The 27,207-nt window shown below is 35.0% G+C and overlaps 1 protein-coding gene across 2 annotated transcripts in view; it reads left to right on the top strand.

Moving 5' to 3' along the window:
- Positions 1–27,207, top strand: part of GFRAL (GDNF family receptor alpha like) — a 54,736-nt gene that overhangs the window by 13,095 nt on the left and 14,434 nt on the right. For both annotated transcript variants that reach the window (XM_041725784.1, XM_041725777.1), the window contains 3 exons: positions 3,122–3,178; positions 4,066–4,396; positions 9,437–9,687. In XM_041725784.1, coding sequence (XP_041581718.1) covers positions 3,122–3,178; positions 4,066–4,396; positions 9,437–9,687 — 639 coding nt within the window. The remainder of the gene's footprint in view (positions 1–3,121; positions 3,179–4,065; positions 4,397–9,436; positions 9,688–27,207) is intronic.

Raw genomic sequence — 27,207 nt, 5'->3', positions numbered from 1 at the left:
CTAGAAAAGGACGGTTGTGAGTCATCACCCAGCCATACTTTCAGCCCCTGGGGAAAGGAGAGCCTGAGTCACCAAAGGAGGTGTCTTAGTAGTGGGTCATAGCACCAACGTGGGGACAAAGAGAAAATTAACAGGACAAATGACTTAAGATAGATATTTTAAACAGTATAAATGCTAAGGAGAAAACTGAAGCAGAGGGGAAAAAATGAGATATGAGTGAGTGATGTTTAATTTTAATAGAATGACCACACAGTTGTATCCTTAAGTTAATGTTTAAGCAAAGATTTAAAAAGTTAAGAGAATGAGCCCTGTAGATATTTGGGGAGAGAATAGTTAAGGCAAAATAAACAGAGAGTTAGACACCCTCAATTGGAAATGTGTCTGGAGGTTTGCAGAAGGGCTAAGGGGAGACACATAGGGAGAGGAAAGAATATGGGAGAGCAGTGTGGGAGGTGAGATCAGAAATAAAACAGGGGCAAGATCAGGTGGGGCCTCCTTCTAGGTCATTTCTAGGTCATTGGCTCTTTTCCTGAGTGATACAGGAAAGTATTGAAGAATTTTCACTAAAAGATTATCATGATCTGATTTCTATCTTTAAAAGGATAATTCTGGTTTTTATGTTGATCATTGACTGAAGAGAAGCAAAGGCTCCAATAGGAAGACCAAGTAGGAGGCTTTTATAATGACACAGATTAAAAAATGGTAGATGATGGACCCATGTGGGAAGTTGTCAGATTCTGGATATATTTTGATAGAAGTAAATCATATGGAGGTGTAAGAAAAAAAAAGGAAATGAAGGTTGATTCCGAGGTTTTTGTCCTTAATTATTAGAAGGATTAGAAGGATGTGTCTCATTATTTTCGTTAACTGCTATGGAAACAGCCACAGGAAGGAGAGAATTCAGTGAGCAACAGAGAAGTCACAGGTTGGTTTGGGATGTAGCTGAAATGTTTATTAGATATCCAAGTAAATGTATCAAATTAGGCAGCCCCAGTATGGCACTGATGTCTAAATTCTATGTATGACACAACAAAGTGAGATCTGGACAAGAGGGCTTCATTCACTTATAGATGATAAATAAGCCCATGGCCTAGATGAGGTCAACAAAGAAATGCATGCTGTCTTGGACCTGTTTGGTAGCAAGGTGGGAAAATATCAGATTCTGGATATATTTTGATATTAGTGGATGAATAAGAAGGAATGGTATGTATGTTTTTATGTATATGATCTTCTATCTCAGATGTAGATCTGATTGGTACAATATTTTATTTATTCCTGTGACATATTGCCCTTCAGCTGCTTTTCAGGAATTAAGCTACAGTTTAAAATATCTTCCTGGAAGAATGTGTCTATACATATGTATGTACCATATGAAATTAGAATTTAATGTGCATAGAATTATATGAAATTACTCATAACATATAAAATAGTACACATCCAAGATAGGGTTTATTTTCCCATGCTAATATAAATATTTTGTTGTGTTTATGATAATTACCCACATGGTGAATATATTAGTCTTCTTGGGCTGCCATAACAAAATACCACAGCTAGAGTGGTTTCAACAACAGAAATGTATCTCCTCACAGTTCTGAGGCTGTGACTTCCAGATCAAGGTCCAGCAGGGTTGGTTTCTGGTAAGAGTTGTCTTTCCTGGCTTGTGGACTTCCTGGTTTCTTTCTGTGTTCTCAGATGACCTTTCTTTGGTGTTTGAGTGTATGAAGAGAGAAGAGGAAGTAAGCTCTCTGTGCCTCTTCTCCTAAAATGATAATCCTGTCAGATTAAGGCCCTACTCTTATAACCTCATTTAACCTGAATAACTTCAGAGACACCATTTTTAATACATCACACAGCAGGTTACAGGGCTTCCACATGTGAATTTTGGAGGGACATATGAAAATTCAGTAAAAGTATGCACATTCAGTGTTTGTTTCAATGATAGATTCTTGAATATATTTAGTCAATGGCATGGCCATACCAATCAGTCCCAAAGCAGAGATACTAATCTATAATAGAGGTCTAGCCTAGACTTTTGTAGCTGTTACAAAAGCTGTATGCCTCTCTGAGATTTGCTTGTGGGGTTTCACTCAATATGAGATAGTCAGAAGAATGAACATCTCAGATTTCCTCAGAGACACAGGAGGGTAGATTTAGAAACACTGTGATTCTTCAGCTGAGCCATTATGGATATAAAAGTGAGAAACCATGTATAGTGAGAACAGATGGAACAATGCAGGGAGTCTGGCAAGACTGACACAGTTGGGAGTAAAAAAGAATTTTCTTGTGATTGTACCTTCTTTTTTGTGCAGTGGATGGGCAGGCAGGGAATTTGGATAGGCAGTTCAGAGACAAAGTGAATCAGGAAGTCACAACAGAAGTCAATCTTAATAGCCAATGGCAACAATTCAGCTTTAATTTTAAAATGCAGGTTTGATCAGACTATTCCCCTATCACTTTATGCATACGCTTATTAGCACCCCTTATATTTTGTTTGGATTTTGTTTATATTTCTATATGCCATGCCAGGCTGTGGATGCTCCGTGACAGGGACTATACATTTATATTTTCAGTATGGAAACTGGTACATAGTAGTGATTCAACCAATGCTTCTTGAATGAAAGAGTTTGGAAGTAGCTGGGCAGTGAGTTCACTTCCATCAATGCAATTCTCTAGTTCTCTGATTATAATTCCTAGGAACTCTAAAAGACTAAAATAATCAGAGGTAGAAATCATCTTTAATTTCCATTTCCATTTAATTAAGAGCCTACCGGGAAGGATTTTTTCAATTCAGACAATATTCCTTCTGTTCTTTCTCCCCAGACAGATTCTTTGTTTACTTCAGTACACATGGCCTGGTCGTTAGCATTTGTTTAAATCTTAGAGTAACTAAATCCTCAGAGCAGGGCTGTTTAACTCACTGGAATGATATTTGGGGTGGGTGGGGGGGGGGTATTTTTCTTCATCTGCATGTCACTAATTTTGAGTATCAAGGGTTAAGTAAGTATTACATGAGCTGGAATGTATTTTTGCTTGATCATTCATTTCTAAATGTGACCCACATTTTTCTACTAAGTTTAAAAAATTGTTCACTAATGAATTAGTCTCTTTGTTTTCCTTCTAGATAACATGAAAGAGGATAATCAATCCAAGTGGAATCTAACTACCCTTCCCTATCATGGTAATGTTTATATCTATAATTTTCATTTGCATTGTAAATACTAGACAATATGATTTAAAACAGTTACTCGCTTTCTTAAGGATATGCCAATACAAAATAAATTGTGTGGCTCTTAATTTAGTCTAATATCGCAAAATGCAACAAAATTACTGTATTTTTTCCATTCATGTATCAAAGCAATTAATTGTTTTGCCCACCTATCAACTATTTACAGTTATACTGAGGAATGAAAACTTTACATTTAAAACCAAACTTTAGATCTTGGTTAAATTTCACAAGTATTTTGATCACATAAATTAAGTGCTTGAGGCTAATTTTGTATATATGCATTTGGTGGCAGGGGAAAGGGAAAGCACTCACATGTATCCATGTTTTCCAAAATGTCAACATCTTTATGTGCTATTATAATAACTGCAACTAATAACTGCAACTGCTATTATAATAGTAATAACTGCAACTATGTGGAAACTTTAGTCAAGATTTTTACCCAAAATAAAAAATGCAACGAACAAAAATCATTTTGATTTGAGCCCATGAACTCACCATAAGCTATATACTTCAAATGCAATTTCTGAAGATTTATTATTTACATTTGAGAGACTTGGACTCAAAAATTTTTTTCCCACTCAGTTTTGGCCCTATATGTTTCCTATCATATCTAGATCACAATATGTATCCAGCATAAATGAAAGATGATACAAATAGCCCACTACTCAGGCCTCAGTAAATTCATATTAACTCTTAAAAAAAAAAAGTAAGATTAGCCCCAAATAGCACATTGGTACATCATTGTGTTTTGCTCACAGACATTTCACAGCATTTTGCAGATTCTGTATGTACAGATTTGTGTTTACTTTTCCACAAACTGGACATATCCTTGCTTTTAGGAATCAAAGGGATCCAGTCCTGTTTGGAAGTGGCAGAGGCGTGTGTAGGGGATGTGGTCTGTAACACACAGTTGGCCGCTTACCTTAAAGCTTGCTCAGCAAATGGAAATCTGTGTGATGTGAAACACTGCCAAGCAGCCATACGGTTCTTCTATCAAAATATGCCTTTTAACATTGCCCAGATGTTGGCTTTTTGTGACTGTGCTCCATCTGATATACCTTGTCAGCAGTCCAAAGAAGCTCTTCACAGCAAGCCATGTGCGGTGAACGTCGTTCCACCCCCTTCTTGCCTCGATGTAATTCACAGCTGCCGAAATGATGAATTATGCAGGTGAGTAAAAACACGCATACCTTAGTTTCTTATTTCGGCACCTTATTTGTTACAGTCCAGTCCTAACACTTGATCTCATTACATTAGCTAGAGTTCCCACCCTCATCCAACATGATGTAAACAAAGCCAGACAACTCATATTTTTGAATATGCAGTACATGTGTAGTATCCTTTTTGAAATTCAAATGCAGAACAGGTTTTTGGAATAAGCGAATTCAATGTGTCAGGATTTGGTAGCCATGAAACAGCATCATTAAAATTATATATTCAAGTTAGGCTAATGAATTAGTAAATAGACCTGACTGGCATGTCAGTTTAATTTGTTTTTTTGGTATGATTACCTCAGGCTGTTAAATGTCAGAGAGCTTTGATAAGGCAGCTCTTCAAACTTCAAATTGAACCTTTCTCTCATAGGCTGGAGATCCGGAAGGAGAAGGTAACTTGAGTCCATCTCAGCCCACATGTATGCCATTATGTCAGAAATATACCCATTTTCTTCTTCCCAACCTCATGCACTTGATTTTCAGGGGAGCAATGTTAGTCATTTATTTTTCATTCAAATAAATAATTATCCACCTATTACTCTCTAGGTACCAGTGCACACAAGACAAGAATGCTTGCCCTGGGGTCTAGTGGTGGGAGAAAGATAATAAATAAGTGAAATGTATATTATAAGGTAATGAGTGTTGTGGAGATTAACATGCAAAGGGAGAGAATTGAGTAAGTGGCATTGTGAAGGGGCAGAAAGAGTTGCAATGTGAACACAGTGGTCCCAGTAGGGAGCTTTCCACCAGATTTAAAGAAGTAGGAGAATGAGTCTCTCTCAGTATGCATTTGAAAAAAGAAATACTAAACAAGTTAGCCAGTGGTGAGGAAGAAATAGGACCTGTTCAAAAAGCAATGAGGGTAGAGCCTACATGGAGGAAAGCAATAGGAGATGTAGTTAGACATTTAACTGGAATGGGGGGCAAGTAGGCCTCAGTCATATAGGACCTAGAGGGACACTAAGGACTTGGGTTTTAACTCCCAGTAAAATGAAAGGTTTCTGGAGGATCTTGAGCAGAGGTATGAATGATCTGGCTCACTTATTAAAACTTCCACTCTTGTTGCTAGTTGAGACTAGACTGAAACTTGCAGGTAATTACTCTTGGGAACTCTAATTCAACACTGGCTTTTTCTTTTCCTCACTACAGTCTTCATTAACACATTTCCTTGTATATTCAAGATGTATTTATCTTTTGTCTAGTAAGAAATCCACAGTTAAGTGGGTCTCTTTGGAGGAGTAAGAAAAATGCAGGAAAAAGTGAGAATACTGAATAAATCTGATGAATAAAAATGATTTGTATCATTGATGTTACCATATTAAAGGAGCTTTATTTAAACAACCAGGATTAAATCATATAATTTATGGATTCATCTTTTGCTTCTTTTTGGAATAATTCTTCATATCAATTTGCCCAGTGCCTTTAATCAGGAATTGTTTTGTTTAATTTCATTTAAATAAATAAAACTTCATAAATAGCAAATCATTTAAAATTAAAAATAAGCATTTAATGTGGAAGAGTAGCCTAGTGTGTGATAGCTCAGAGCAAAGATTATCACATTCATCACTTTGCTTCGACATTGACAAATGAGCTGAAAGGTTTAATATCAACTGCCTGAAGGGTCTGATTCTTGGTAAACATCTTTTAGCTTTTTAACTATATCCATTATTTTACTCTGCCATTCCAACTTTCAGAGTAGCTCCAGATCTTATAAATATTTGTTGAAAAGGACAACTGCTTTCCTACAACATACATTCTGTAAGATAATGGGTAAAGATCTAAGCAGAGTGCTAGAACATCGATGTATTTTTTGTTTTAACTTATCACATAGAATGCCAAAGCTCTTAAGAAAGTCTTCTTTGAGGACCTATTTTACAAAAGTTTATCAGTTATTTTGAGGCTTATTAATTATATCTCTCGAGTGATAATAAAATTAATAATAAAAATGTTTTATGATACGGTTTAGATTTTTCAAACTCATATCTCAAAAGTCCTTATTTTGTGAAATATTGTATTTCATTGATTCTAGGATGAAATTTTTAAAACATTTTAATATCTCTAATAGCTTTGGAGTGCATCTTAAGCTCAATGACAAGAACATACTTATGAAATTAAAACAATAATTTAATTTCTAACAAGTTATTTTAGTTATAACAAGATAATGATATTTCCTGTAATCAATGAAATAGGATGAAAACATTTGATTACACTATTTTTATTATATCACAAATAGAATATTTACATCTGTCAATCATCTATCTACAGTAACAATGAAAACTAGTGATATTTTAACCAGCCAGGAAAATTTTGTTAAAGCAATCCCTGTAAAAATACCAGAAGTCTCCATGAATGGGGAGCTGCATAGCTTTACCTGATTCCAGTGCCAAGACCATAGGAATACTGCCTCATCATCTTTAACTTATTTGCATTCAACTTTTGGAACATCATATATCTAAACTTTCCTATCAAATTAAGTATTTTAATGGCAAGTGATGAATCTGCTGTTAGAGTCCTCAAGAAGCCCCATGATGGATTCTGAAGCACACACTCCTGAATTAAACTCATCTTGGTGTCAACACCTTCTAAGATTGATTTGTACAAAGTTGGTAATTTTTTTCCATAAAGGCTCCTCGGTTTAACCACTTCTCCAAAATGTTTGGTGCACGGTCTGCAAAACCAGAGGCATTTAAAGATGGCATCTTGTTTCCCTCCACCTTTGAGTATCTTGCAATTAATTTTTATAATTTTTAATGTACATATACATGTCTCTTCTTGTGTAATTTCTGTCTTTCATGGATTAATTCAGAGAGTAAGAACTATGTACTTTAGATTGCTTTTCACTGTGTGCAAATAGTCCCTTAATGAATATTTTATAGAGGTGATGGAAATATTATGCAATATTAGCAGTCAAGGTAAAAAGACAAATCCTGTCATTTTTCTCAGGTGAATTTTGCCTTAGGGAGACTTTTAGCATTTATATTAACTTATTATTAATGTAATTCAGATGGAAAAAAATCCAAATGACAAACTGCTTCTTCAGTAAGGATGGTTAAGCCCTTCATCTGCTACCTTTTTTTTGCTGAAAAGTCTGTATGTGTGGAGAGGAGAGCATTTGGGTCTTAAAATGAAACTTATGTTCCTGTTCCAGATTCTTCAATACATTATAGGTTTTGAAACTCCTTTATTTATTTGGAAAGGCCAAAGAAGGCAATATTTCATTTTTCAATCAATTCTGTCTAATATTTTTCAATCAATTCTGTCTAATATAGATGTATACTGAGAGATGAGATGTTTTGCAAATTATAAATGTTTAGGTGCTTACAGAAAATTATAATACATTATATTTTCATATGTATGAACTCAAGAAAGTAGTGAAAAAAAGTATTTGCTTAAATAAATTCTACTTACTTTTTAAAAGCAAAACCCCATAATGTATACAATATTTTAAGTACCATGGAATACTTAAAAATCTGATGATTTATTAGGTCATATATCTTTGTGCAGAAATTATACCAACCACATTCTTTACATTTTGCAATGTAACTGGAAATCAATAGATAAGATGAAAACAAAATAATTCCATTAAAAAAAAACTACTTTTAAATAATTGTTTGGACAAAAAATATAGAAAATTGCAGAATATCAAGAAAATAAAGATAATGAAACATTATACATCAGAATGTTTAAACCTGAAACAGAATTTCTATCATATAAAGTTTTTGAGCATATTTAAATCTTTTTTCAAATCATGTAGATGTGTACTAATTTCATATTTTTTTATTTAAAAATATCCTTTAATTCAGCATTTATGCAGAATTTCACAACTAATTTTCTGAATGAAATAACTTCCATGATTAGATAACTCACACAACTTAACTGTAGCAAAATACATATTTAAAAATGAATAAATGGCACCTAGGTCCAGATTTATTCTCTATCAACTCCTAAATGATGATCCATATTGTCAATACTTCTATTTACATGATATTTTCTATATAACCTTCAATTGCATTAAAGGAACATATTTGTTCTTTTGGCTCAAAATATTTGTAGGATTTTCTTAAATATAAGTTTTAATAGATACTAATTAATTTTTTCCATGACGTTAAAAAGTTGATTCCTTTAAGGTTACTTAAAATATGAGATTATTAAAAATAATAGTTCTGGATTTAAAAAGAGTAGCATGTGGACAAACACGCTCAAGATAAATGTCTATTTACTCAGAGAGTTTTCATGCTTATTTGATGATGATCTATTCAAGAAAGGGTAAGAAGTAATTTTAGGTGATAAATATTAAGTAGAAAGATTAATATCCTTGGTTCCACTGGGAATATCTTCTTTCTTTGAAAGCTTTGAAAATGAATTATTGTACATTATTCAGACTTTCATTCAAAGCTAGTACAACACAAACACATAGAAACTTTATGAATTGATGTGGTTCTAATGGATTATCTCAGTCATTAAATAAACTAATTTTTGCTTTAAATTAACTCTTGCTTCCAGAGAAGCTAAAAGAATTTTGTAAATTCTAATTAGTCTGCTCAGAAATATTGAGAAAGTACACAGTACCTCCCAATCTGTGGGAGAACAGGGGCTGGAAAGGTCTAGAGTCTTGTATGAAATCACTCTATGAAACTGTGGCCAAATGCTAGCCAGAAAAGCACACTCTGCTTCAAAAATATTGCTAATAATTCTACCATATACTTTATATTGCAAATCATCACCCATTGAAATAAAATTAGTAGTGAAAGATCATTCATCCGGGAAATCCTAAACTTAGCCTCTGTCTTTCATCACAAAAGGAAAATAATTCACTAGGTTTCTCTACTTTTACAGTCTCTATCAGGATGCTTGTATGTACTAATTTTGTTTTCAGCTATGTATTGATGTTTAAGGCTTTTTTGTCAGATGCCAGACTTTCATTAGGTGAGGCAGTACCACATGTTATTGTGAGATAATATTATCCAGGCTAATTCCATTTCTTGATTCTTTCTAGGAGGCGCTATAGAACATTTCAGTCAAAATGCTGGCAGCATATGATTAGAAAGTGCCATGAAGATGAGCTCTGCATCAGTACCTTAAGCCAGCAGGACCTCACTTGCTCGGGAAGTGATGACTGCAAAGCAGCTTACATTGGTACTTTTGGGACAGTCCTTCAAGTACAGTGCACCTGTAGGACCACTACACAAAGTGAAGAATCTTTGTGCAAGATTTTCCAACATATCCTTCATGGAAGATCATGCTTTGGTGAGTTATATATATTCAGTAAATGATACACAGGTTTTTTTTTTTTTGTTTGTTTTTGTCTATGCAGCACAAAGTAGTAATCCAGCATAGAAAATTTAACAAAGAAAACCTTATGTTTGCTACTCCATTTTAAAATATATTTTCTGATTACGTTTTATGTATTTGCTATTTTACTCATTCATATGCTAGTAGTATATGTTTTTTTAATGTCTATGATTGGTCACTTCTAGGTATCATTTACTGATTTCAATATCAACAGCATGAAAGGTTTATCCTACCAGATAACTAAATATGTCAGTTGTCTATCGTGAATAACAAACAACCCCAAAATGTAGTGGCTTAAAATAACCATTTATTGGCTCATTCTGCACAATGGGCTTAGCTTAATTGGGTGGTTCTTCTGATGATCTTACTTGGGGACCACTCAAGTCTACTGTCATTGAGTGACTCAGCTGAGGCCAGATGGTCCAAAATGGTGTTTAGCAAGCACTATTTGTTGGGATGCATGAGTCTCCTCCACATGTCCTCTCTAGTGGTTGACCCTGGACTCTTACATGGTGACAGCAGAATTTCTAGTAGCTAAGCCCCAAAGTGCATGTACTTACCAATTGTCTATGTCTGTCACATTTGCTAATGTCTCTTTGGACAGAGAAAGTCCCATAGCAAGACCCAGAATTACTGTGAGAGGAAATTATACAAGGATGTATATATTTAAGGTTGGATTCATTGGGGAGATCATTAATTTAATAGTTTACCAGTATGGGTATCCCAACCTTTGTAAAACATTTACTCTTGGATTTAGCTTTTCTAATCTTAGTCTTTAACATGTCTGCTGATTTCTCTGTAATGAAAGGATGGAAACACATTCCCTAAAGGTATACTTTACTCAATTTTAAGGATGAAAAAACAGATTTAGGAATTTAACTAATTTATCCAGAGTATCGGAATGAGCAAGTGGTTGATAGGGATATGTGGATAAATCTTAGAGAGAAAAAAAAAAGATCTAAGGATGTGATCACATACTAATTCAGGACTTCTCTGTCATCCATCTTCAGAGTTAGTTCTTAGAACCATCCATGTCTTAAAATGCCCCCATGCCTCTTGGCTCCTCATTGTAACCATGGAAACTGTAAATACCATTTCCAGGAGAAAATAACAGATGTTTACTGTTTCATTGCAAACCAGATCTTTATACTTAATTATAAAGTGGACAGATATAGATATGTATATGTCTATACCATACCCATTTAACAATATATAGATACACACATTTTTAAATGTTTTACTTTTCTTAGATACATTAACTAATGTGATCAAAATTGTTATTTGTTGTGTATTAGGTAATAGATATACAACTCAGAGTGTATGGTTTTAATTCCAACAGAGGTCTCTGTGGAATTTCTATAATTTTTATAGTTAACACTATTTCAAATCAAATTTCATATTTCAATTGAAATCATGATAGAAAGTGGAAAATTGTAGCATTACATGTGTTGACTGATATTTTGTAAATAATCTTCCTCTCTGATTAATATTAGGTGGCTAATTCTATTAGAACTAAGGGTGCTTATAATGAATGGCTCATAGCATTACAGAAGGAAATACCAAATAAAATAATTTAAATCAACAGAAATACATAGAGTTATATTATCATGGTAATTTATAAGTGGGTTTCTCCATAGTAAATGAAATCCAGGGGGAAAAAAATGCAGATCCTACAAGTCAATGAAAATTTAGTTACTAAAAATGCCAGTCCTGGTAATCTAATTCTAATTCTGGGCCTGATTTTCTCCCATGTATTTTTAATCATTGTTACATTTTATTTGCATTGTGTTTAGTTGCTATAACGTGTATACTATATAATGTTTTGGAAAAATGAAAATTCAAAACCCTTTCGCTTTCTTCACTCCCCTAGTCAGACTAAACTTTGTGAGATTTCCTTTTCAAACATTACCTACTAAAAGTAGGAGTTTCGGGTGATGGGTTTGTAGAATGAAAGGAAATTTTTTTTTTTTTTTGAATGAAAGGAAATTTTGAGGCCTTCTGCCACAGTTCTTGAATTAATAGGAACAGTTTCAAACCAAAACAAAAACTAAATCCTTAGGCCTGGCTAGTTCTAACAAACCCTTATCCCCTGCTCCATGTACTTGAGAAGAAGTGCAATGACAGTTCTGAATAAACCATTTGTCTAACTCTGTAACCTGACTTCTCACAGCACTGTGGCATGCTCATACATTATCAAAATGGTCATCATCAGTGCAGCTCATTTCCAAAGCTCTTGAACTTCTGCTCCCTGTGCTTGAAAGGAACAAAAGGGAGTAGGGCTGAGAAGGGAGTTATGGAAGATTTTCAGTTTGTCACCTTTGTTTGTCTTAGAAGCATTATTTTTCAAACTCATTTGACTCTACACCACAGAAAGCAATGCATGTTACATTAGCTTTTTTATGCACAATATCTTCTATTAAAAAAAATACATAATATTATTCTATTCCACTAATTTTTTTTCAATGCTGACTCCCACACACTAAAATGACTTCACTACTAGCTAAGGGTTGGTCACTGAAGTTTGAAAAACTTTCTTGGAGCATAAATTCATCTGGAAAGAATCTGAATTGATACATTCAAGCCAGTCTTATAATAATTACAAATAATTATAAAGTAGCCAGCATTTATTGAATGCTTATTTTTGGTCACATTTTTTCATCTAATCTTAACAATTTAATGAGCTAGATACTATTATCCTCCCCATTTCATACATGAGGGAAAGGAAGCTAAGAGATGAAATGTCTTACTCAGTGTTCTACACACAGGGTGCACGTGGTAGACTCAGGATCCAAACCCCCCCTGGCTGACTGGGAGCTTGCTATGTTCTCCTGCCTGTGAAATGGTAAAGACAACAAGCTAGTGTCTGTTGAGCATGCCCCAAAGCCCTCTTGCAGAAACTTCTTAGTTCTGATATGAGAACCAAGCTTTGAAAACACGCCAAAGAGCCCACCTCTGTTCCTGCATTCAGGACCAGATTTAGGCAAATGAGCATCCTGAACAAATTAGATATTTGACCACTAACTTTCTCTTAACTCCTCATCTCTGGATCCATACAGACTTCCTTTTCTCTGATATCTTGCTGCACAGAGCAAATTTGTGGCAGTTAAAGCTGAGAGAGAGGTGGGAAAAAAGCAAAAGAGAGGACCTGGATAAGACAGAGTCCTACAAATGTGGAAAGAATTAAAGGAGTGAGCACTATTGTGTTTCCTTGTTATGTTGAAGGCTTCAGTCTGCAAGTGTGGGTGTACCTGGCTCTGACAGGAATGTTCTTTTTGGCCTTGTTCAAAATTGTCTTTTTTAATGTCAACTGTAGTCATCTTAAAGAGATTTGGACACATCACTATTCTGCCTCTAAAGACTCAGTTTTGCTTTTTTTTTTTTTTAAGATTGATTTTTTAAAAATAAAAATAATGCACGACTACCTTTCTCTGTTAAATCTGACAGGGAATGGACAGCATAGCAATACAGATAAAATACAAGGTTAAACAAAATGTAAAGAATACAAAAATAAAAAATAAATTCTTCCCCCAATCCCATTCTTTTGAGAAAATCAAAGTTAAGAAAGTTGGTGCACATTCCTTTGAAACTTTTTTTTCCTTGTAATACATACATAACTCAAATACCTTGTATGCACCCAAATAGATGCTTGCCTCACACTGACACACACATACATACATATTTCTTTAATGGAATGAAACTCTACATACTGCCTTATAACTTAAAAATATGGAGTGGGCCTATTTGTGAGTGCATACATATTCATGCTTTATTTCTTTAAAGGTTGCAGAGTATCCCATGGTGTATGTGCACATGCATGCATATGTTTATGCCATAATTGATTTGATTTATAACTAATCTATTAATGTGGACCTTCAGGTTGGATATCATTGTTTATTATTACAGGCATTACTGCAATAATTGTTATTGCACATTTTAGTTGGCATTTCAACAGAATACCTTTCAAACAGTGACCATAGGATTTTTATTTTTTTAAATTTGGTAGAAACTGGGAAAAAAGCTTGTTCTGGTTACATTCTTAGAAAAAAATCTTAATGATTTAATTTGCATTTTTATTATAAGTGATGCTGAGCATTTGTTCAGTGGTTTGTTGGAAATATTCTATTTCTTTGACCTACTCATATCCTTTGCTGAAAACATCTGCCTTTTTTTAGTACCGGGAAGTGGAATTTTTGTTGTCTATATCAAAAGTTTATGTTGAAAAAAAAAAGTTTATGTTGATATGTGAGAATTCACTAATCTGCATGCCTCTTACAATAATCCTGAGTTCATAGTCTCTTATGGCAAAGTGATGATCTGATATATTGTGGGCTTGGGCTCAGGTCTTGACTCTGCTATCTGGGTTATCTGGGTTATGTAAAGAAGGAAGATTTTTAATCATTTCCTGACTAGTCAACCATTCTTCAAGTGGATAATTTCCACTGCCATTTTAAAATACGTTTTTTAAGTGATTAATAGTTACCAAAGAAAACGTATAATACAAAACAAAAAACAGACTCTTAAAATATAGAGAACAAACTGGTGGTTTCCAGAGAGGAGCTGAGTGGGTAAAGTCAGTGAAGGGGACTAAAAGTACACTTATGGTGACGAGCATTGAATAACGTATAGAATTGTGAATCATTACATTGTACACCTGAAAGTAACATAACACTATGTTAATTATACCTGAAAATATATAAATCTATAAATAAAATATATGAATAGAAAATATATAAAAATAAAATTTGGGAAATATTTTAAAAAATACATGTATGAAAAATATATCTATCCTTCAGTTTAAGACATAAACATTACCATTATTTTAAATTAAAAAAAAATTCTTAAAATTTATTTGAGAGCACGACAGCATGAGCAAGCTTCGGGAGGAGCAGCGGGAAGACAATAAGCAGAACTGTGCTGAGCACAGAGCCTGACGTGGGGTTTGGTCCCCAAATCTTGAGAACATGGCCTGATCTGAAATCAGGAGTTGGATGCTTAATCGAATGAGCCACCCAGATGTCCCTATTTTTTAAGTTTCTTGAAGTTCTACTTCATATCACATCCTTTCTCCCTGAACTCAGAGGTAACAAACTGCACACCTATACACATATGCATGATGCATTACAAAAATACACATGTATGGTATTGTCTAGGACAGTGGTTCTTAATATTTACTGAAGATGAGAATCACCAAGAGATTAAAAATTCTGAGGTCCAGTAAACTAATAAAATTACATTATGTGAAAGCAGGAAATGGGTGTCAGTAGGGTTAATATCATGGGCACGTGGTCAGTGTAGTCACATGGGGCCTGTGCTTAGGAGGATCCTGAGCTTGGTGCTTCATGTTCTGCATACATCATCTTGAAGTTTTTAATAATTGCATCATTGAATTTGGGTTTTGTAAACTCCAGTGGAGCCTATGCAAAGTGCTTGGAGCCTTAGCTCATATGCGTTCCTGCCTCCTGACACTTCCTTGGGACATGCAGGTTCTCAACTGCCTGCCCCACTCCTTTGTGCCCTGGGCACCAGGCACCACTCAGCACTCCTCCTCTCCCCACTTTTCACCTGTGACCAGACATTTGTCTTTATGTATTTTTAATGATATTGAGCCTTCTAATACATGTATGTAGATTTTCCTTGATGACTTTCAATAAGTTTTTATTTTCTCAATAAAAATAATTTCTCAATTATAATTTTCTTCTGAGACTTTGGCTATAATATTTCTAGGTATTACTAAATATTACAATTGCTGCTGCAAATAACATCTTCCAAATCAAATCTATTATACTTTCAAACTGTGGTTGATAATAGAAATTCAATTGATTTTCATATATGCATTTGTATGCAGCAACATTCTTAAAAACAAGATTTAACAATTTTTGGAATTCTTTTGTGTTTCCTATGTAATGACATGCTCTTCAATTATTACAGTTTTGTTTCCTCTGTCTAATGACTATACTTTTTTTGTTTTCTCCATTCCACATCTAAGACTCACAGAAAAATGTTAAGTATAAATGGTGACAATTGAATACATTTATCCTATTCCTGACCTAAAGGAGCATTCTTTCACTATTTTATCATGAAGCATAATGTTTGTCGTTTTATCTGTAGATACTCTGTATCAGAATAAAGAAGTTCCCTTCTCTTCCTTGACTGTAACTTCCTTTTTAGAAAAAGAACACTGAATTTTAATAAATGCTTTTTCTACATTTGAAGCTTTCATTTAAAATGTGTGGAGCATTTTATGATCATATCCTTGTAAAAGAGCAATCTGTCATGATGCCAATTTTGTCATACTATCAGAAATAGAAGTACTCTTAATTTCTAAATACACTTAAGATCTCCATTTGTATGAAAAGGAAAGGAAAAAAAGACTTACTAATTAACATCCTACCTTCTCTCCTTCACAGCTAGATTCCTGAGAAGAGTAGCCTGTGTTCTTTTTTTTTTTTTTTTTTTTTTTTTTTTTTTTGCCTGTGTTCATTACTTCAATTTCTTCACCTCTTATGTATTGATCCAACTAGTCCAGCCTGGTCTCTGGATGTAGATCCCTTCACAGAAGATTTCCTACAACGTACCAACTACATCCATGTCAGAGATTCCAGACGTCCTTGTCTTGCTGGAATGTTAACTCATTTTCAAGAATAGTTTAATCCCTTCTTGATACACATTTTATCTCTCTTGGTTCTTACCCCTCTGGTCACTCTGGATGCTTCTTCTATCTTTACCTTGTAGGCTTATCCAATGGACCAATTGACATTTGTGTTGCTTAAGGATTAGTTATAATCTCTCTACTAGAGTAACTCTTTAATTTTCTCCTAGGAGATGTCCTTGATGGTCCCATCATTATCTCTTAAACTGGTTTACATTCTTGAGGGCAAACCTCTTTTTCCAATTATCTGCAACCTACTTGATAGTTTGTTTTGGGTTTTAAGATTATTCTAGATCTTGGATGATGGGCAATCTAGATGTTGTGGTACCCTGTAGTAGACAGGTAACCTATGACTAAAAATATTAGTTATTCCCTGTAATCCCTCCAACACAAATACCACACACCACATATACCCTATATATGTGCGTGTGTGTGTGTGTATACATATACAGTATATATATAAATATATACTATATATTTTAACAGGTATAGCATATATTATAACAGGGATAAATAATCTTAAGTGTTTCCATTCAAAATAAGGGAAAATGGGAGAATAATAGCACACAGTAATGAAATCCTGCTTGATAAGCATTGTGAAACCTCTCTTGCAGTGTGGATTTCCTTGGGCAATGGGAAGAACCACCTTGTCTGGCTCCCATTTTGCCCTCTGGAAGGTTCTTCCTTACCCATCTTCCTCCATAGCCATACCTGAAGTAGATTTGGAGGAATGCCCTCCTTGGAAGAATATGGAGCTCGTATAGACTATATCCTATTCAGAGTTTGAGGCATTAAAAGTTGAGCAGTCACAGACTTTTTGCAAATGGATTGATGGCTCCTTTGGCAATATAATATCTTTAAAAATGTGTTAGGTTTCTAATCTCTTTTGCTTTTATTCAGTTACATGTGCCAGTATCCACAATAAAAAAAAAAAAAAAAGTGCTTTCTTGACTTGGTTCCCAAGTCTGCCTGATTTCCTTGATTCCTCACTCCCATGTCCCTCTCTCTCATGTAATGATTTAAGTTAATCTAAACAACAGACTAAAGTGAAAATGTAATACCTTTAATCTGATTTTTGCTGCATAGCTGAGCCAATTTGTTTAACTCAGAAATACTGTGTCTTTTATAACTGGAGATTGTTTTTCAATCTTATATCTTACTATTTGGAATCTAGACGCAGGCAGCTTTCAATGTTGGGTAGTCTTCATTTTTAGCTGGTCTCTAGTTGGAAACCAGCCATTATCTACCTGGTCATATCTTCATTGTAAAACTCTGTACAGTGCAGTCAAGAGCAATTAACCCACACTACACTCCAACCCTTTCAAGTTGTCTTGCTCCTTTTGAGACCTTCCAAGGTCTTGGAGAAATGCATCGTAGAACGGTTTTTGTGACAGAAGAAAGGGAAAAGCCTTGATTCTTTGGATCCTGTCTTCCACTTCTGAGGAATGGTCCAATGAGCCTGATTCCCTGAAAATTGTGGATAGTATATCCATGAGTGCGGAGTGGAGCTCAATGAACATTAAATGCTGCAGTGACAGAAAATCACTGAAGAGGAAAAGAGGGACATGTTTGGTGCAAAGGCCAAGGTAAACATTGTCAGGTTGCATCTGCACAAAGACAGATGAGGTATTTGGGGAAGCGTTTTGATGGTAAGGAACAAAGACACATCCATATGCATCGTTGCCTCCTTTAGAGCAAAAGGATAATGGTATTATCAATCTGCCACCAACCTGCCAGACTGTGGGCACAGTATAGGTCTCTGCTGTTGCTAGGAGGTTTGGTATTCATCACTAGCAGGTCTTTGATGGATTTGCCTTAGGGAGAGACAATCCGTTCTGTGGGGCCCATGCACAATCACCATCTTTGTCACCATAGCTATTCTCTTCATGGTCATTGCACAGGCCTTGCATGGCTGAAGCGGAGGCATGATTTGCCTCCACTGGGTAGATTATGAGTTTACCTGGTTGTTGAGGGCCTGGTCTGTAGTAGATACTGTGCAAGGGATTAACCCAAGATAAAAAGATTTGCCTTCTTTGTGCCACTGCCATGGGTGTTTCCACATTCCTCTTTACCTCATTTGCCTAACTTTGTCTACAATCTTCCAAATTTGCTCTTTTCAGCTCTCTGATCAAGCAATTTATTACTGCCTATCAGTCTTAACTTCTATCCACTTCTTTTTCTACGAAGTGAACAACCAGATGTGCTGCTCTTACCTACTCGTCACATCTGGCGAGTAGGTAAGCTTTCCCTTTAACATTATCCTTTAAGGCCACTTCTAAGTGGATCTGTGGTGTGGCAGCTATCCATTTACATTTAGCACTGATATACCATCCTCTCCTTTCTGGGAACCAATAACTTAATGGATCTTATAATACTCATAATACTTATTTGGAACTATATTTCAAATAGCAAATGGTCTTCCACTGTAGTGGCTATTACCTTGCTCTAGGGCATAAAGGGTCTGTGCTATCCTATTAGGGATTGCCAGAAAGTGTATTTATCTAGAGGATGAATGAAATTAAGTAGATAAAGCACCTGTTACATAGCAAATATTCTATACATTTTAATTGTCTGGCCCTTAAAAACATTGTTTTTGGTCCCAGATTCAAGACTGAAGCACTGAGTGTCTTTTCCTGATGTTTTACAAAGACTATATACACTTTGTTAGGAATTTCTCTATTAATGTTTAACTAAAGCCACCTTGTTACCAATTCTATTAGGAAAAATCTTTCCACTGTTAATGAAGACCCTGATGATCACAAAGGCAACCCCAGTATTGAGAAGATGGACATTAAACTGTTAGTTCTCAAACCTGTTCATTTTTAGAAATATATAGAGAATGTATTCAAAAATACATTTTAAGTAACCTCAGTTATTCTAATTCAGTGGGCCTGGGGTGGAGCTCAGAAATCTGTATTAAACATTTTAAAAATGATGCAGGTGGTTGTGATTTTCAACCAAGTTTGGGAACCACTGCTCTAAGCCACATGTGGGAAAAACCTGGTCACCGGCCATAGGTCCCAAAGCCTCTCTTCGCTCACACCTCTCAGAGAATGAGAAACGTCTGTGCTCAGAAAGGCAAGACTAATATCATGCAGCTTTCAAGGTGGTCTGCTTTACCCCAGTGCCTAAAAACACAGTTGGCATACATTAGCCACTCAATAAATAGCTAATGAATAAATGAATGAACACATAAATGAATGAATGAACCAGTGTCTGCTGTCAGCACTGTCTTCTGAAAACTGTTGTTTTTCTTTCCCTGATTAGAACTCTTCTAATAATACAGCTTCCTTATTAACAGCCACAGTCATTTATGTTTCCACTTAAGCTGGAATTTTCAATTCAAATATTTGACCAAAAGAATCAGGAATTAACAAGACCAAGCTGCTACTGCTCACTTGAACAAAAACATTTCAAGCCCCTTCCATTTTCCAACACTTTTTTTTCTCTTTTCAAAGAGGAAGTTCAGACCTATTTTCAAAAAGTCTGAGTAGTAGGAAACTATTTTACAGTTGATCCTGGGATGGTGTCAACACTGTAAATAAGCAACTGATCCTAACATAGTCTTGCTCTTAAATGTGTATAATTTTCTTAATTAACTCTGTGATATGATTAGCTCTATTAATAATAAAGAAAAAATATCTCCCCAAGATTTGCAAAAGTATCTTTTATGAAATATTAATAAAGAAACTCTTGGTATGCTTGGGTGGCTCAGTGGTTGAACGTTTGCCTTTGGCTCAGGGCGTGATCCTGGAGTCCCAGGATCAAGTCCCACGTCGGGCTCCCTGCATGGAGCCTGCCTCTCCCTCTGCCTATGTCTCTGCCTCTCTATCTCTCTCTCTGTGTGTCTCTCATTAATTCATAAAAAAAAAAAAAAAACTCCTAAAAAGGCATATAGCCTTTGAGATGCTTGAGAAAAGAGACCTTTTAATTAGTAACTTTTTAAATTTCCTTTTGTAGCCCTTCTTTCCACCCATCTGCCTATTGAGGCCTCATCTTAGATATCAACATTCCTAGTAAGACCATTTTATTTATGTTTTATGTATTCAATGTATAGATTCTGTATTTGGCTGCATTTCCTCTTGCCTTACAATGTCTTTTTGCAATGAAGGTATCTTAAAAATAACATTCCATTAGTGAACATTTTTAATAGAAAGTCCATTAAACACACCTTATATGTATAGAGGTGCATAATATGTAGTTATATATATTTTTTTCTAAATTGAATAAAATTTTACAATTATTTTTAGCAAAGTCATTTAAAGATTGTGCAATGTGAATTCATAATGGCTCAAACTCACTTTTATAAATTCTTAATTTTATTGTCATCTGATCACTGTCTGAGAAAGGAAGATTATAGACTATAAATAAAACAGTGCGTTAAGTGAATTGTGAAAGACATTTCCATTGCAAAAATATCCCTGACCCTTTCCCACTCTGTCTTTCTCATATATGGACACATACACACACACACACACACACACACACACACACACACACAACATCTTCTCTTATAGCCAATTCGCATAGGTTAATATTCCAGGAGCTTTATGTTAAGTTTTGGCTTTAAATAAATCATTTCATATAGCCAAAACCACTGACTTTTTTTTTTTTTTTTTGGTTTCTACACAACACTCTAATTCAAGTCCAGTTTCCTTCAAATTCAGTCCAGGTGCTAAAAAAGCCTCTTGGTTTTCCAAGGAACACTCAACAGAATTTCTCTTCTCTGTATTCATATTTATAGCACAGTCTCTAACTAGTCCAGTATTTTGTATTTTCTGGATTAAAGTGGCTCCATAGTGAATTTGTAGTCCATCAAATTCATAGACACTTATAAGTGTATATTTTTCCTCTTAGAGATCAATGGTTATTCCTTTAGGATCTTGTTTTTCATTATTTACAAACTCTTAATTTCTTTAGTGAACAGGGATGTGTGTTATAAGTTAGCAATGAAAAGAATAAAAAAAAAAAAACAGTTCTTTAGAATGACTTAGTTACCACCCAATAAAAAAAAAACTTAGAATCTTGATAAGTTCTGTAACTTTTAGCTTTTATGCTATTTAATTTGCAGTCTTAGAATTCTGGATATATCTTTGGGTTTGGGGCCTCAGGGATAAATCATTGTATTTAACCTTTATTCGATTTCAAATCTAAAGCATAAAGAGGGCCTCTTCTACCTCATTCCTCCTCAGCCTCACTCTTGAATTTTAGTTAAAAACCATGATCAATGGCAATCCCTCTAATAATCAGATGATGTGTTTGGAAATGTTAGTATACCTTATTAGAGAGCACAATCATAGAGAGGCAATATGGCATCAGCTTATCTGGGTTCAGACAATTTCTTCACCATTTATAAGATAGGTAACTGAACAAATTACTCTCCTTTTGCCTCAATTTCTTGTCAGTGAGATAGAAAATATAATCAATTCTAACCTAGAATGTTGGTGCTGAGATTATATCAATTAATTTGTGTAATGAAATTTCCAGAACATAGTGAAATTCAGGAAATATTAACTCATACAGATTTTGAGGGATTTAGAAAATGATTATGATGTTACATAGGTGGTGTGGGAGACAGGATTATTTCTAGATGATCTAAGGTATTATTTTTCTCAAGATAAGTGACATCCTATAAATATCTTTAGATAATTTTAGGGCAGATGATGAATTCAGACAATTGATCTCAGTATTAGAATTACATGGCTTCTAGTTAAAATGCAGATTCTGACTCAATAGGTTAGGGATGGGGCCCGAGATTTGCATCTCTCACAAGCTCCCAGGTAATGCTAATGCTGTTTGGTCTAGGGATCACACTTTGACTAGCATGACCTAAATCTCTTGAGAACCTTTTTAATTTTTTTTTTCTAGATAGATAAAATTAGATTTTACTAGTATTTTACACACATGAATGTATGTGTGTGTGTAAAGTACTTTATGTATCTCAAATATAACAATGTATGTGCTATTGAGAAATAGACCACCTTAATTGGCCAGATGCATTTTGTCAATGTAGTAATCTCTTTTTCATGGACACTATGTGTCTTAGTGTCAGGAGACAGTTTACGTAGATGTTCTTATAATTTTGAAAACTCTTCTTGAGATAGCTTAGAATGATGGTTTTCAGACTTTAGCTCCATGAGAATCACCTGATGGTTGGGTCTTCACCCCTAGAGTTTCTGATTCAGTAGGCCTGGGATGGTACTTGGGCATCCACATTTCCAACAAGTTCCCAGGTGTTTTTCATACTGCTTGTCCATGTATCACACTTTAAGAAACACTAGGTTGGTTGGCTCTTTCCTGAAATCAGTCAGAGTCTAGCAATATTCTCTTACTTGAATCATCACTATAAGCACCACTTCTATGTTTCTATAGGAGGCATTTGAACATTGGTTTTTGAAGTCCTGTGATACTGTGATTTATAATAAAAAATATATACTTTTCTATCTTATTCCTGGCATATTGCTCCTAAAACCCTTGGAATTTCCTATGACAAGAAAGATAAAAGTGTCCTTTGTTAATTAGGAGACTCTTGGAAAGCTAATGGAAGGCTCGTTGCCAGGGGAACCAACCAAGTAAATGGGTAGAGGGTTGGAACTTTCAGTACCCACACTTAACTTCAAAACTTCTGGAGAGGGGGAGGGCCTGGAGGTTGACACAATAGCCAATGAATTCATCAGTCATATCTATGTAATGAAGCCTCCATAAAAACCCAAAAGGACAGTGTTTGGAGAGCTTCCAGGTTGGTGAACACATGGAGATTCTGGAAGAGTGGTGTACCTAGAGAGAACATGGAAGCTCTGGACTTTTCTCCATGCCTTCTTTTACACATCTCTTGCATCTGGCTCTTCCTAAGTTATATCCTTTTATAATAAACCAGTGATCCAGGAAGCAAAACAATTCTCTGAGTTCTGTGAGATACTCTAGCCAAGTATTGAACCAAAGAGGAAGTCCTAGGAACCTCTAATATATAGTCAGTTATACCAAAGTACAGGTAACGACCTGGATTTGCAGCTACCATCTGAAGTGGTGATAGAAGGGAGGGATCTTATAGGACTGACACCTTAACTTGTAGAATCTGATACTGTCTTGGGTAGTGGTGTCAGAATTGAGTTGAACTAAAGGATACCCAACTGATGTCTTGAGAATTGCTTGTTGATGTGGGGAACCTCTCCCTTGCCATATTAGATTTGTTCTAAGAACACCAAAAAAGATACAATCCCTGAAATCATGACTCTTAAATGTTTCAATTTGCTTACCAAGTCAGTAAAGCAGAAGATCTCATCACCTCCAATTTATCCCCACACAATAAAACATCCCCAGAGTCAACAGCAAGAGAGGCACTGGTTTTGATTAAAGAATAATGAAATTATGTCTGTTTTTTTATTAAGCATAAATAAATTATTACTATATCCCAGAAGTAGTGCCAAGACTGTCATGTTATAAACATGAAAAAGTAAACATGGATCAGTAGAAAAATGTTCATTGGCCCAAAAATTTCACTGTCCACATGATAACCACTGATCTGATGGATAAAAGTCATGAGTCAAAAAACAACAGAACAGTGTCATCAGTTGAGTTTTAGCATATAATACATGATATTTAGAAAATAGGGGTTCACACTGAGTGAAATTAGTCTTGGAGGCAAAGAGCAGCCAAAGGGTGGTGGTGAGGGGAACTCATTAGATAAGGTTACTTGTTTGAACCCTGAATATGAAACCGTAATATATTGGAGTAAGTCGTATCCCCATATTGACTCTTACAATTCTAAAGGACCTTTGAATGAATGAATGAATGAATGAATGAATGAATGAAAAATAAATAAATAAAACTTTGTCTTGATAGTTGGAATCCACATCAGAACTCCACACATGGAATAATCCCAAGATCTATCAGTTCACCCTAGATTTGCCTTAACCTCTCAAGTATAGCAGTGAGTAAGTTAGACTTACTAACTTATCAGGTTAGACTACATGGAATGTTCTGACCTCTTTCATGGTACTTGGAGCTATTCTGGAAGGCTCCAGTCTTTGGAATAGAGAGGTAGAACCTAGAGATCAGCTTCTCCCATGCCTTTAGCTTCATAGTTGAAATCACTTATAATGGAAAGCAATAACTATTAGGTGTTAGTGCTCTTAGAGCGAATTATCACCTGCCTCAAAGAGACTGCAGAAAGAGTGAAGAACTAATGGCCAGGAGCAGATCTTTAAAATATTGTGTTAATATTCATAATATTAGGATCTGGACAAACTCCTGAAAAGAGTCCTACAATTTGACAAACTGCAATGAACATTTTAATGGATCTGCTTGCAAACTCATATCAACATTGTAAAATGATAACACAGAGGAAACTGAAACTATAATAGATATAATATCCTTAAAATCGAGGTTTAATAAATAAAGATACTGTTTCCCAGTTTAAAGCTGTACCCTGGCTATGAACACTGGCTTACTTGGCTTTTGTTTACTCAGGGTCCTGCAACCTAAACTGAGTATTTACTAAGTGTGAGTCACTATTCTACTCATTTTATATGTCTTGATTAATTTTCACAAGAAATATATGAAGTAGAGGCTCTTTCTTTTACCCTAGAAGAAACTGGGTCACATAGAAATTAGTAACTTCTCCAAGGTCACATGGAAGGCAATAGATGCAGAATTTAACAAGGAAATTTTGGGCATCAGAAACTGATGTTAAAAACCATAATATATCTTCCTTTCACTTAATAATGGGAAATTTAGAATTGCCAATTGATGTTACATCTCCCAGGGAATATACCTATATAACAAGAGGATTTTAAAAATAAATAAATAAATAAAATTAAAAATAAATGAATAAAATAAAAAAAACACAGGAGGATTTTCAGGAAAAAAATGTGTTTGATGGGAGGCAGTATATTGTAAAATAAAGAACAAAAATAGAAAACAAGTTTGAGCCACTACACATTGAGGAAGTCAGTTATCCTCTCCTTAGACCTCCCAGATTTCATGCATATTAAATTTTGGTAATATTTTAACAGAAATAGATTACATCTGATATTAGATGTACTTAATATTCTTGGACTAGATGACTGAAGATATTTTGAGGCCAGTGCATTTTAAGCAAATCTCCATACTGCCTGTGTATAATGACATATCTGAAGTGATTTATGTTTCTTATTCCCAAAAGACTGCCAAGAACCTTTTCTTCCTATGGTTATACTAAAATTTTAAGAAAGTGTGTATCATTTCCCTTCTTTTTTGTCCTTGAAAAATACTCCTTCTACTCAAGATCTAAATTGAGATTTGTAATGAAAATGGTTTTCTCTAGTGTTGGATTACTTTTTATTGTTTTGTTGCCCAAATTCTAAATAACTTCATAATAACATATTACGAACTCTCTCCATAGTCTAATAGGGCATATGCCTTTGCTCCTATTTATATGTTTAAATCTATACAATTTCATTATTTTAGCAAGGAAAATGGTAATTTTCACTTTGGGCACATTCAGATTATGGTTTGGGACTTTGCTGTGTACAAATCCAATAAGGCAGCCGTTATTTGGCACTTTTACTAGACTCTAGTGGGTGGGGCGGGGGGGGGGCTTTAGTTTTGGTAAGTATATGTGTATAGAGAATCATTTGCTATTTTAATTGAGGTAATTTAAAATTAGATTGCAGAAAGAGACCAAGCTTCCTCTCATTTATCTTAAGATTTGACAATGAAAGTCATCATATCTAGTTGTACCTTCCACCTTCATCAGCTAAAATTTCAATCAGGTACTCTAAGGAATAATCTGGAAGGTTTCTCTTAGGACCTTTCAAAATTCAAAACTCTCTCAAGGGAAGAGACATGGAGGGGATAGCCCCTAAAGATGTAGCCCACTCCAGTGGAGACAAACACTGGCTTTAGTTTCACCGCTAGGTTTACTTGCATGCAAAAGTTCCCAATAAAATCCAGCTGGTTTAAATTTTGTCTGCAGACCTGAAACCCAGCAAATTTGGCTTGGCTTCCTATTTTGCAGAAAATGTTTCACACGGCTGTAATCTGGAAATACTGAAGTGTATGAACCCTCAACAGAAACAACAGGAGAACAGCTGTCTCCTACCTTCACTTTCTCCCACCTCTACTCTTAAAGCCTTGGGTGTTTTTAAGAGAGGGGGAAAAAGTCTGCCTCTGAGCATAAAAGATGGTATGAATCATCCATGACTACCTTTGTTGTTTGCTCTAAGCCAAAAAGGAAAGATTAAAGAGTTGCCATTGATGAGTGAGACAACTCAACTTTTGGCATCACTAGAGAAGGAAGGAGCATGTAAGATCATGGAGGGAAATAAAACAACAAAACAATACTGCTACAATTTGAACAATAACAGGCTTCAGTACGTGAAAGCATAGTGTTATCTTTTCCATTTTCCACTCTTGTGCTTTCATTGGCTTCATACAATCCCCTTGTTGCCTATAATTGGGATGGAGTTAGTGCCAAGGCTGCATAAAATAAGCAATCTTTCCTTTATACTTTCTGTGCATCATGATTGTGTATGTGAAGTCATAAAAATAATTTATTATGAGCATGTGTATTCCTGGCCTAAAGAGCCAAGTATTCTTGTGACAACAGTATAATAGCATCACATGTATTCCCATAAAACACCATATGTGGGCACTTAATAGTTATTGCCCTGGCACCTATATACTGGGATATCATCTTAAAGGGAGACCCCTTAGAATAAAGAACACTTGGTACTTAGACAAATAAAATCCTGTAGATGAGATAGGTGAACAAGGAGTAGAGATTTACTAAGAATTCATTGATAATGACAATTGTTTGTCTTCCATTAGTATATCAGATTGTCTCA

Source organism: Vulpes lagopus, chromosome 1 (genome assembly GCF_018345385.1).
Source record: "Vulpes lagopus strain Blue_001 chromosome 1, ASM1834538v1, whole genome shotgun sequence".
Taxonomy (NCBI): domain Eukaryota; kingdom Metazoa; phylum Chordata; class Mammalia; order Carnivora; family Canidae; genus Vulpes; species Vulpes lagopus.
The sequence above is the reverse complement of the archived record's forward strand: the minus strand, read 5'-3'. Positions and strand labels throughout refer to the sequence as shown.